Here is a 13637-nt window from a genome sequence, read left to right on the forward strand (position 1 = left end):
CACACTGTCAGAAGGCTGAGATGTGAGTGGTTCCTAAAATTTAACAACAACATGGGTCTGCTTATTTAAAGCCTGCAGGGATGGTGGAGCAGATGGTACTTTGTGTCTTTGCTTCCTAGCCATGTGTTTGGTGCAATGTCGGCCCCGTTTCAGGAAGGCTGCCAATCCACAGAGGGGAGGCAATGCCACCCTCACTCTCCTGTGTGTCTTCACCCCTTCCCCTCTCCCATACTTCCTATCCTCCTTCTCATCAGGTTGACCACAAACCTTTAGTGCAAAAGAGCTTTTGGTGATATCAATTCTTGTGCACGATTTGTAACATACACACGAGATCCCAGGAATAAAATTGTTGAAAATGGTTGCTCTGGATTGCAAGCAGATATTACAGACAATGCACATACTACTTCCTGGGTTTATTCTGTGCTTTATCCTTTAAAGGGGGACTTTTTCCATCTCTTCTCATTCCATCTTTGAAATGATTCTATGGCTAGATGTGGCAGAGATGATTCTCTCGATTTTGGACAATGGAGACAATGGAGATACAGCTTAGTGCATTGGGATGTGTTACCTGGAGTCACCAAGGCAAGAGAAGAAACCAGTCTAGAACAAGGATCTCTCAGTCTTAGTCATCCTGACACCATCCACTATCCCCGGCCTTCCCAAATCAGGAATTTTTAAAAAATTAATTACAGCTCACCCTTGAACGACGTGGGCTGAGGGACACCTACCCCCAACATAGTGAAAAATCCGAGGTTCCTCATCCTGTTTTCAACCAACCACGGATCCTATACCACTGTACAACATATTTATTGAAAAAAAATCTGGCATAAGTGTCACAGTTCAAATTTCACAGTTCAAACCCGTGTTGTGTCAACTGTACTGTCCTCATTTATGCTAGATTTTTTCTCCTCTGCTTTAAGAATAGGACAGGTTTAAAAGTAATACACATTTTGCATTGAGAATGCTTATATGGACAAATTCTTAATTCCCAACCACTATGGATAATTGGATTACCAATTTGAGTCCTGGTCTACTCTCAGTTTAGGTGACTTGTCAGGTTTGTTCACCTGACGTAGAGAAGAGAGAGGGATCTCTACCTATTGGCCAGGGAGGAGGGGGTGGTCTTTCTTTCTGATTGGAAACTTTCCCATTCTTATCACTTTTAGGGATAGGGAAGCAAAAGCTCAGACATGTTCTCTAAAGGCCACTGCAATGTCCAGGGTCCATGGGAAAAGGAGCTCTGAAGAATCCTCTCTGGACCTTTCCATTAGCACAGATTGTTTCCGATGGCTTTACCAATTTCCAAAATGGAAACACTGACCCCATAAATGGAGATACAAAGAAGGAACATTTCACAAGAGGAACTGGGCAGTGGGGAAATAGCAGCTGACGTCAGAAGGCCAGTGTGGTTGGAAGCTTAATTCTCCCCGAGGCCAGTGCCTGGTGGAAAAGGGGACTGCATAAGACTGGAGGAGACGGGAAAGAGCACTTACCTGGACGTCTGACCAGTTAGGTACTCATGTAACTGGCTTGGATGTAATGTTGGTGAAAATTCTCCTCAACTATCCCATCCATTTATTGACTTATTTATATCTTCATATTTTTCAATGGTCTCTGAGCTCCTTGAAGTCTGACACTCAATTTTACTCAAATGTATCCCAATGTCTATTCAAGGTCAAGCATAAAGTAGGACCTTATAAATATTTATTGGACTAAATTAAATTGAAATGATTAGGTTACTTCAATTTCTACCTGGGGGGAAAAAAATAGGGTTAGGAGCACAATACTCAAAAATGTCATCAGCAACCAATTAAAAAAAAAAAAAACAGTAGCAGTACCAATAAGGTCCTACTGTATAGCACAGAAACTTATATTCAATATACTATGATAAGCCATAATGGAAAAGAATATGAAAAAGAATATATATATATATATATATATATATATATATATATATATATATATATAAAACTGAATCACTTTGCTATACAGCAGGAATTAACACAACACTGTAAAATCAATATACTTCAAGAAAAATTATTGAAAAAAATGATAGCAGAGTTTTATACATGTTATATGTTTAAGAAATACATAAATACTATAATAATTATGATACTTGACTTTTAAAAGATCTTCAGTTTGCTTGTGGAAGTGGGTGTTAGGAGGGTTGTGAGTTATTGGGTAGGGGTGGAGGGATATTATCTGAAATTGGATGGTAGCTGTAACTACAGACGTGGGTAGCTGATGCTCATAACATGGCTGGGAAGAGAAATACTTTGTGGTGCTTGGTGTGTGTGGTTTGTGTTGTGTGTGTGTGTGTGTGTGTGTGTGTGTGTGTGGTGTATTCTTCTGGGGCTCAGTCCAGTTGGGTTCAAGCTTTGATATTTACCTGTTTCCTGATGATGAAACTAGCATAAGCAAATGGAAGATTTCCATTATGTTCGTATTGTTTCCTAACATATAAATAGAGTAACAAATTCATGTTCCCAAACAATTGTGTTGGAAGGGTGCATGCAACCCCTCTCACTTGCATCTTAGGCCTGGGGTAAAGTGGCCCTGAGTTCTGTTTTCTATTCTCAGAATGACCATAACTACCGAGGTGCCCTTGCTCTGATTTTTTTCCCTTGCTCTGATTTTTGTGTTATTCCTCCTCAGTGAGGATCTGGCTCTATTTTGTGTTTGTTAAATGCCTCAAAATATTTTTCAAACATTTTTGATTGGGAAAAACTCAAAATATATTTTGCCAGTTGATTTTTTTAACACATTGAACAAATAAAAATTCAATCCTTATGTTTCTAATTAATTTTCCTGCAATTAGATGAAATACTGCTCCCTAAGAATTTGCTGTGTAAGCAAGCAACCTCATAATCCTATGTACATTTTCTTTTAAGAATGTCAACTCAGCTCTTCCTGAGAGCATTTGACACCATGAAGTTGACATTCAAACTGAATAACACGTTTCAAATTTGTTTTGAGTGAGGTATGTCTAGATTTCATGAACACATTTTGCAATATTCTTTAAGATCAATCAATACAAAATGGAAAAATGGTAAGAGTGTTGGTACTGTTAGGTGGATTGATTGATTATTTCCTTCCTTTACTCACCATTTCTTTCTTTAAGTAAACCTTTATTGAAAGCCTATTATATGCCGGATTATTTGCTAAGATCCCACAAAGTGCATGTTACCTATTGGAGGATGCAAACAAATAAATGAATGATTACAAGCTCCAATATGCTCTGTGAAGAGCAGAGTCCTGGACATGAGATTGGATGGTCAGGGCAATCAGAGGAGCATATCTACATTGTCAAGACCTCATCTCTGCCTATGGCTCCACACTGTCCCACATCTGGTCAGCATCAAAGAAGTCTTAGGACATATACCTACCACATTTAGGGAAGGCTGGGGGCGATTCTCTACTACTTCATAGAATAGAAATGAATTATTAAAATCAATAACTCATTTTCCAAAGACTTTCACACAACTAGGAGTGAGACATTCTAAGATATTCTGTCCCTCTAGATAAAACTATTACAAGAGTCCTTAGGGACTGAAGATGAGAGAGTAGTTAAACAATGTTCCCCATTTTTAAACCATCTCCTCTTTTTTTTTTTTTTTTTTTTTGCGGTACGCGGGCCTCTCACCGCTGTGGCCTCTCCCGCCGCGGAGCACAGGCTCCGGACGCGCAGGCCCAGCGGCCATGGCCCACGGGCCCAGCCGCTCCGCAGCATGTGGGATCCTCCCAGACCGGGGCACGAACCCGTGTCCCCTGCATCGGCAGGCGGACTCTCAACCACTGCGCCACCAGGGAAGCCCAAACCATCTCCTCTTTTATAGAAGAAACTCACTAACCATAATTTGAGGCTTTGCTCAAGTGGTTGATCAAAGGAATGGCGGGATAGTTGGATTTTGGGTTAGACAAAACTGAGCAAGAATTGTGGCCACACTGTTTTCTGGTGTTGTGACCTTACACTAACTACTTAACATCTCTGAACTTGAGTTTCCCCAACTGTGAAAGAAACTTAACCCCTGTCTTTGAGGATTGTTGTGAGGAGTCGATGAAATAGCACATGGAAACAAGTAGTACCAGCCTTGATCAGAGGAGGTATTTAATAAGTGGGTAGCGGTTAATGCTTTGAGTTCTCTCTTTATGGAACACTTCTTGCTAATGGAATTTTCTCTCTCTCCCCTTTCGTTCTAGACAACTGTGATGACCCATTAGCATCCTTGCTCTCTCCAGTGGCTTTTTCCAGCTCCTCAGACCTCAGTGGTACTCACATCCCAGCTCAGCTCAACCGAAGGGTTGGTGAGTAGGTAACAAACTCTAAAGGCAAGTGCTGAATAAGCACACAATGGGTAAATGGAAGAAAGGGAGTATCTCCATGTGCTGGGATCCTGTCCAAGAGCAGTGTTCAGGAGAAGAATGGGTAGAGGGGCATTAAAAGAATGAAACCATGTTTCCCAGCACATAACGGATATTCAAAGAATACTGGTTATACTGGTTACTGTTCCCCTGAACCCACCTTATTCTTCTTTGATGATCATAAAACGCCTTTGTGGGGCTTCCCTGGTGGCACAGTGGTTGAGAGTCCGCCTGCCAATTCAGGGGACACAGGTTCGTGCCCCGGTCCGGGAAGATCCCACATGCCGTGGAGCAGCTGGGCCCGTGAGCCATGGCCGCTGAGCCTGCGTGTCCAGAGCCTGTGCTCCATAATGGGAAAGATCACAACAGTGAGATGCCCGCATACCTCAAAAAAAAAAACAAAAAATGCCTTTGTGAACAAATATTTTTAATTTGCTTTATTTTTATATTTCATGCATCTAACATAAATAGCTACCAAAATATATTATTATAATAGCATGTTATCATAAGCAAGAATGAAATCTACCAAGATTTTTCCTTCAATAAATTTAATTTTTACAATATAATAAATGTTTCTAACATTAAAAATATAAAACACTATTAAGTAAAAGTAAGAAAATACAAAAATTGTGCAATGCTACCAGCTAGAGATAACTGTGGTTAAATGCTGGATGTGTATCTTTACAGCATATGACTGAAGGAAGTGCAGACACCCTTAACTAATGGCTCATGTGAAATGCCTTTAACAAATATGATGCTGGATATCTAGAGAGATATATTTTAAATCATATTTATAATGCATATATATTGTTCTATAGTTGAATTTTTTAGTTTTCAAAGATGTTAAATAACTGATGATATTTGTTTATTGACATACCTAGTGAACACTCTAAACACTTTTTCAAGTTAAGAAAAAATTGATATGCAGTGTCAAGAGGTACACTGATCTGGGAGAGCTCACATTATTTAATCTTGACGGTATTTTCCCATTGATACATGAGGTCAATCACATTAGTAAGTTTCCAATGTTGATCCATCTTTACATTCTGGAGTAAGTCCTAATTCGTTGAGGTGCTATTGATATTGTTTTTGTAAAGTACAGAATGATTTAATTTGTTTACATTTTAATTTCTGATTTTGAATCTCCATTCAGAGTGAGATTGATTTGTATACTTATTGTTTGTTTCATACTACACATCACAAGTATTCTGGTATAATGCAATCAATAACTTAAAACTTAGTAAGTTCCGTGTTTTTGTTGAGAGAGGAATTTAAGAATGGTATTCTAAAGGGAAAAGAACGGTTAATCAAAGACCCAGCAGGGAGGGCTTCCCTGGTGGCGCAGTGGTTGAGAGTCCGCCTGCCAATGCAGGGGACACGGGTTCGTGCCCCGGTCCGATCCCACATGCCACAGAGCGTCTGGGCCCATGAGCCATGGCCGCTGAGCCTGCACATCCGGAGCCTGTGCTCCGCAATGGGAGAGGCCACAACAGTGAGAGGCCGGCGTACTGCAAAAAAAAAAAAAAAAAAAAGACCCAGCAGGGAAATATCAATGACAATTTTGTACTAACACTGCCTTTTCATGAATTCTCTGTGCCAAAAATTTTATAAAGCATTTCACCCATATTATGTTATTTAATCTTCACAAAGATACTGCAAGGTAAGCATTATTACCTTTTTGTCTTCAGATAGGTTTTCTGAGGCTCAGCAAAGTTTATAATGTGCCTTACATCATGAGGTTAAGAAGGGGAAATGCTTGGATTCAAATCTAAGTCATCTAAATCCACAGTTTTGCTCCCAACCACATTAGCAAATAGATTTACTAACGTAGGTTTAAGAAGGTGTATTAGAGAGAAAAGAGGTTTGGAAAGTATTCTGCCCAAGTTCAAATGCTGGCTATGGCGTTTACTTACAAGTTCTATGAGCATCTGTAAGTCACTTACCTGCTGTCAACCTTGTTTTTTTTTTAATCTGTAAAAGGGACCAGCAATGCCTGCCTGGAAGCATCATGTGCAGACTGAGACCAGACTTGCACATTCTAAAGCTCCTTCTCACTGCAGGGTAGAGAGAGACTGGGATAGTGAGTTACATTTGTCATTTCAATAAGAAACACAGGTTGGCAGATTTTAATAGAGACTCTCCCACAGGGCATCTGGAGCCAGAGTTGGTCTCAGTCCCACCCAATCGTGCAGTGGCAGAAGGTCATGACTGCCTCAGTAGCTCCTTGGCATTTTTCTGGAGAAGCTGTGAGTCTGATCATAGGCCAGCTCCCCCGTTTATGGACAGATATCGACAGGACACAGATGTCTCTGTTTCAATTTATTATCATTATCCTGCTCATGGGGGCACCCGTGTGCCTGAGCTCAAGGTTAGCATGAAGGTAGGCAGAAAGGAAGTTGACCTTCCTCCTTCTCCCAACTAGAGTCCAAATCAGGAAGGCCAGACAGGAGATACAGTTGAAGAGTCGGGATGCATTGGTCTAGAACTCATCATGCAACACAGGTCCATTCACAGGGCCAACCATTGCCCTTAAAGGGAATTAAATAGGAGAGCTTTGTAAGTAGCGATGCTGAGTCCTACCTCCCAGATATTCTGAATTAATTGTCTGGAATGGGACCCAAGAATGAATATTGATAAATTAAATAAATACAAGCTTTCTCAGTGATTCTAAAATGCAACAAGAGTTGCAAGTTACTAGATTGGATGAATTCGTAAATAACAAATCTTTCCATTAATACCTACTGAGCACCTACTATGTGCCAGGCATTGTACTAAAACTCTGGCACATAGCTGGTAAAAATAGGTAGAAATTCTACTCATAAAAAGTATACATGGGGCTTCCCTGGTGGTGCAGTGGTTGAGGGTCCGCCTGCCGATTCAGTGGACGCGGGTTCGCGCCCCGGTCCGGGAGGATTCCACATGCCACGGAGCGGCTGGGCCCGTGAGCCATGGCCACTGAGCCTGCACGTCCGGTGCCTGTGCTCCGCAACGGGAGAGGCCACAGCAGAGAGAGGCCCGCGTACTGCAAAAACAAAAACAAAAACAAAAACAAAAACAAAACAGCTAAAAAAAAAAAGTATACATAGATAACACAAATTACCATATAATGAATAGCTAATATTTGTGATTAGTGATAATATTGATTTTATCATTTTGTCATATATATACATATATACACAATATAAATGATGTATTGTGTGTATTTTTATACACACATATGTATATAGTATAGTAGTGTATATAAAGAGAGTTAATTATATACATATGGTTGGATATATACAGAGTCAGTAATATATATAGAAAAAGGTAGATATATCCATTGTTTTTATATATATATATATAAAACCAATGTGTGTATGTGTATGTATGTGTGTGTGTGTATATATATATATATATATATATATATACACACATATATATACACAATCCATATGTAATAGAATATATACACAACGCATGTATATGGATGTGTATATGGATGTGTGTAGTAGTATATGTATACATATACACATATATATATAATACACACATAGGCTATAAACATACATAGTATAATTATAATAAAACAAAAGCTATTATGTTAATGATATTAAGAAGGGTTTGTCATATGTTTTCTAAAATAAAATTTAGAAAGTTGTAATTTTTAATTTACATAGAAAAATATCAGTATAAAGTAATAATTTGTCTCCACCTAAAAACAGCCTTATGTGCTGTCTGTCCACTGAAATGGCCTAGAAGTACTTAGAGCCCTGTCTAATGAACCCTTTTTTCTACATGTCCTCCTTTAAAACTTCCTTTTTATTGTAAAAAAGGAAAGAGAGCAAATATACCCCAAAGAGCAAACTGTTCCACCTGGTTTGAAATCTAGGATAATGTCGGATATACATGGAAATTTCAAAGAACATCTTGGTTTCTATTTGACTTCTCAGTATAGTGTTTTTAACAGCAAGTTCACAGCCAGGTGCTAAACAATTGCTCCTAGCACTGTCATGATCAGGCTTGGCTCCTCCCTGAATGGTTGGATCCTATGCCTAGTTCACAAACCTTTGTTAGCAGCTTATACCTACCAGCATACAGCTAAAGACCACAACAATATACTTAGCACTCACTATGAGCCATAACTGTTCTAAGCCCTTAAGGCACATCAACTTAATTCTCACAATTACCCTCCATGTAGGCATTATTATTATCATTGTCTCGATTTCACAGATAAAAATGCCATGGCACAGCGAGGAAAGAAAAGACTATGAGAAAAAAATTTCTAGGTGGATACAAAACTAGTTATGTCTTAGGGGATAATAAAAATTGGGGGGTAATGTCTACTCTATTGGGCAAACATTTATGGGTTAACATGTAGCTTCATAATATCGAAGGTCTAATGAGCCAATGAATAGCAAAACCAAATGACAGGTACATTCTACTTGAGAATTAAACGATCATTGAGTAGACTTGTTAAAAATTGCCCCAGGAAGATGTTGAAAGGACAAACTTAACTCTCTTTTGATCTCCAGGTTTTGGATATTTTTTAATATACTCCATTCATTCATTCATTTACTCCCTTATCTCAATATTTCATGATTTCCTTCTACTCTACCCCATTCAGCCTTCCATGCACTTGTCAAGGAACTTCCTGGTTTTCCACCGCAGATGAAATCCACTCCTGACTTCCCTAAAGCTAAGTCTTCCTCACTGAAATGAATGTGCTCAGTGGCATCCTCCCAGCTCCTCACTGCTGAACTTTTTCACAAAGATAAAGGCCCTGCAGGTCTTCAGACACCATTTAACACTGCCACGTCCCCTGGGAATCATATACACCTGTGGCATACACTGAATGTAGGTAATTAAGGACCACTTCACCTCCACTGTGTGCTCAGAAATCAAGCGTACACACTTCTGACCGACACCAGGAAGAAAAAGGGGCACAGCTGGGAAGGATGTCATCCCAAGCAGAGATCAACACAAACGTTGAAAAGAAAAATATAGGAAAGGCATGCTCATGAGTACCCTCAGACCCTGAGTAAAGTAAGTCTGAGTTCTGTCAGTGATGAACTCATCTTTATGTTAGAAAACACACCCTTGGAAACAGCCTTTGACCTTAGGTACTGTGCCACCAAGGTCTGGGCAACTCACTGGACCAGGAAAGAGGTTAGATGGTTAAAACCCACTAATAGTCTTCACGCTGCTATCTCATCTAAGGAAGAAATCGGCCAAATGGAAGTTTTGTTCTCTCACTTTCAGACACTCCTCACATTTTATCCACATACAAGGAAGGAAAAAGCGAAGAAGAGAGCTAATTACTTTTGAAAGAAATGACAAAAGACATTAAACTGGGGGTCAGATCACCATTAACGGAGGTTGCCAAGTCAATATGTATAATTGTGGCTTAGGAGGGATCTGATTTTGTCAAATGTGATTTGTTTTGTGGTAAGAAAGCTTTTGATCTGGGCTTAAAGTTGGCTGGGCTGTGAGAAGCCCTTACTGTCGGCAGGAAACTCAGGAGTTGGTGACACAGCATGAAGCCTCCCCTGTGTGGGTTAGAGCAGCTTGAGAGTGAGGGCAAGTTTTTACTTTATGTGATTGGAAGGCAAATAGGAATGGACATCTTCGGCCCCATGAGAGAAAAGGTCTATTTTTCTTTCCCATCCTTCCCTCCCCCCACCACCAATAGAATTTTGAAATTTTAGTTCTTCTTCCTCACTCACTGTAGTTTTGAGATGCTTGCCTGTGTAAGTTGAGATCATGTTTCTGGCATGACAACTTTGTTGCCATGGAGATTTTGATTCTTTTCAATGTCAAGGCATTTTCAGCTTCCTGGGCTCATGGACGAATGGAGAGGCTTAAAAATCTTTCCTCCTTTTGGCACAAAATCGATGCACATTCTTTCTTTTCCCCTTGGGCAGCGCTTGGGTTGCAAAAAGCTAAGGACCCATGAAGGTCTTTGGATGTTGGTTTTCATTTTGGTGTCTGGTCCCTCCTGAACAGGTGTGGATTGGGAACAATTCAGGAAGCAGGGTCTTCACAATTAGCATGATATCAGCTGTCTGGGGACTTGTTCCTGATTAGCTAGGTGACAATACCGAGGACCCAATTTCATCGGCAGCACTACAGTACCTGCTTGCAAAAGAGTGTCCCATCTGGGTTGATTGAGCCAGACGTGATATGCATACAATCTAATCTGTTCAAAAAGACCATGCGGTATATAGAAATCTGTCACTGGATTCCCTTCTCTCCCTTTGAAGGGCTTTCCCCTTTTCAGCACCTTTTCTTTCTTTCTCCTGTACTGGCTGCCCCCAGGAATGGCAGACATCAGGTTCTATGCTTTTCTTTGTTGCCTTACATGCACCCTCTGTTCTCGAAGTGTGGACTCTGCATAGTAACATGGGCATCACCTGGGAGCTTGTTGCAAATGCAGAATCTCAGCCTCTGCTCCAAAACTTCTGGATCAGAACCTGTGCTTTAACGACTGTTGCATTCACACATTCGAATTTGAGATGCACTGTGCTTGTCCATCCCTGAAACTCCCACTCTTTCAATTTTTAATCAAAGTTGGCTAAGTCATTATGAATAAGGAATCATGCTGGAAAATAGAAACTTCAGCTTTATTTTTATCATCACGTCAGTACTCTAAGATAGTTGGTATTATTAATATTTTTAAAGATTATGAAAGAGACTCAGAGAGGTCAAGTCACTGATTTACGGATATACAGCTAATTGTTGGTAGGACTTATATTTGAAACTAATTCTGTCTACCCCATGTTCACTTTATTCATGTTGATCAGAGATCTTAATCTGAGTAAAGGTGTTGTTGACATGATAGTCAACCCTTTCAGGTAATTTTGGCATTTCAACTGGGGTTGTCACTATTTTAACCACAAAGACTGGATATTTAGGCGTCAAGGAAGAAAGAGAGACACGGACTCCATGCCCCTGAAAATCATACTGTGGTCTAATATGCCCGTGGGCAAAACTAACCTGACCTAAATATTTAAACAATGCCTTAGGCATATTCTTTTACCAGGACAGCTATGGATCATTGAGGGATACAGGATAGAAATCTTCTGCTATTTAATAGGAGCCTTGGGACACTGTCTCAAATGTAGACAAATCACGTGTGATGAGCCTTTCTCTATTCAGCTAGCATCATTGCAAAAGAAAATGATGTTAAGAGGGGAAGGAGGAATCTTATGAATACTTTTGCTCACTAATAATATAATGCTTCAAAGATTCTAAACATCAATATTTTCCACATAGAGAATGATAGATAAACCCATGCAATTCACCCTTTATTTTGCTCCCAATGACTGGTCACTTCCTTTGAAAAGCCAAGTGGATATTATTTTTAAGAGTCAACCTTTATTTATTTATTTAATTTTACATCTTTATTGGGGTATAACTGCTTTACAATGGTGTGTTAGTTTCTCCTGCATAACAAAGTGAACCAGCTATACATAAACATATATCCCCATATCTCCTCCCTCTTGCATCTCCCTCCCACCCTACATATCCTACCCCTCTAGGTGGTCACAAAGCACCGAGCTGATCTCCCTGTGCTATGCAGCTACTTCCCACTAGCTATCTATTTTACATTTGGTAGTGTATATATGTCCATGCCACTCTCTCACTTTGTCACAGCTTACCCTTCCCCCTCCCCATGTCCTCAAGTCCATTCTCTTTATTCCTGTCCTGCCCCTAGGATCATCAGAAACTTTTTTTTTCCTTAGATTCCATATATATGTGTTAGCATATGGTATTTGTTTTTCTCTTTCTGACTTTGCTTCACTCTGTATGACAGACTCTAGGTCCATCCACCTCAGTACAAATAACTAAGTTTCATTTCTTTTTATGGCTGAGTAATATTCCATTGTATATATGTATAAGAGGCAGCCTTTAAAATGCCAGCTCAGTGAATCACCAGTTTGACATTGCTAAACTAATACTTTGCCAAGAGACAAGGTCCTTTGCAATTCCTCAGTTCATTGCTTTTAACTTAAACATCGTAACTTAAAAATGTAGTAACGGAATTAAGAGCAGGATAATTCATGACATATATTTGTCTAATGATCAGCAGTGTACTACGGTATTCACAATGAGTGTCACACCCAGGTGGAAATAAGTTGCATTTGAATAGTACATTGTATGGTGTATACTCTTGCCTTGTCTAACGTGGAGTAGTTAGGTAGGATCTACTCAATCCAATCCATTTACTCAACCCCTCTGGAAGATGTCTTTCACCTAAGACATTGTGGAAATGACAGTAAAAAAAGATGAGCTAAGAAAAAAATAAATATATAAATAAATACATTTTTAAAAGATGAGCTGAGGAACATGGGTGGACCTAGAGATTGCCATACTGAGTGAAGTAAGTCAGACAGAAAAAGAGAAATATTGATGATATTGCTTATATACGGAATCTAAAAAGAAATGATACAAATGAATGTATTTTCAAAACAGAAATGGACTCACAGACTTAGAGAATGAACTTATGGTTACTAGGGTTGGGGGGCAAGGGTGAAGGGAAGGGATAGTTAGGGAGTTTGGGATTGACATGTACACACTGCCATATTTAAAAAGGATAACCAACAACCAACAAGGACCTACTGTATAGTACAGGGAACTCTGTTCAATACTATGTAATAACCTAATTGGGAAAAGAATTTTATAAAGAATAGATACATGCGTACATATTACTGAATCACTCTGCTGTACAGAGTCGTGTACCTGAAACTATCACAACATTGTTAATCGGCTATACTCCAATATAAAATAAATAGTTAAAGTCACTGGGAAAAAAAAAGTATCCAAAGATGAGTAGATATATGTATATGTATAACTAAAAAAGATATTGTACACCTACAAAAAACGCAACATTTTGAATCAATATTACTCCAGTAAAAAAAAAAAGGTCCAGCTCCATAGCTTGAAAAAAAAGAAAAGAATCCTTTAAGGGAACTTTATAAATAGCTATCAAATTTCAATAAACAAAAAAAGATGAGCTGAGGATTTTTGAATCCACCATATGGACTGAAAATGGTAACATATAACCAACTCTAAGGAATCAGAAAACAGGAGTTGCTATGAATGTTCAGTTCATCTTTCTCCAGGATTCAGGTTCAAATGCCCCTTATCCTAGGGCTCTCCCTTCCTTAGGGCCCACTTCGACTGTTTCAAACTGTACTTATCTGACTTATAGTATTCGTTTATGCAATCAGTTGATTGTGTCTGGGCTTTGTTTTTCTAATCAGTGCACATATTTGATAAAAATCCAGATTTTATAA

The 13637-nt window shown here is 39.3% G+C and overlaps 1 protein-coding gene across 2 annotated transcripts in view; it reads left to right on the forward strand.

Annotated features, from left to right (window-relative positions):
* The window catches only part of CNTNAP5 (contactin associated protein family member 5), an 866498-nt gene that overhangs the window by 212558 nt on the left and 640303 nt on the right, over positions 1-13637 (forward strand). For both annotated transcript variants that reach the window (XM_060016951.1, XM_060016952.1), the window contains exon 2: positions 4201-4305. In XM_060016951.1, coding sequence (XP_059872934.1) covers positions 4201-4305 — 105 coding nt within the window. The remainder of the gene's footprint in view (positions 1-4200; positions 4306-13637) is intronic.

This window comes from Delphinus delphis, chromosome 7, assembly GCF_949987515.2.
Source record: "Delphinus delphis chromosome 7, mDelDel1.2, whole genome shotgun sequence".
Lineage (NCBI taxonomy): Eukaryota > Metazoa > Chordata > Mammalia > Artiodactyla > Delphinidae > Delphinus > Delphinus delphis.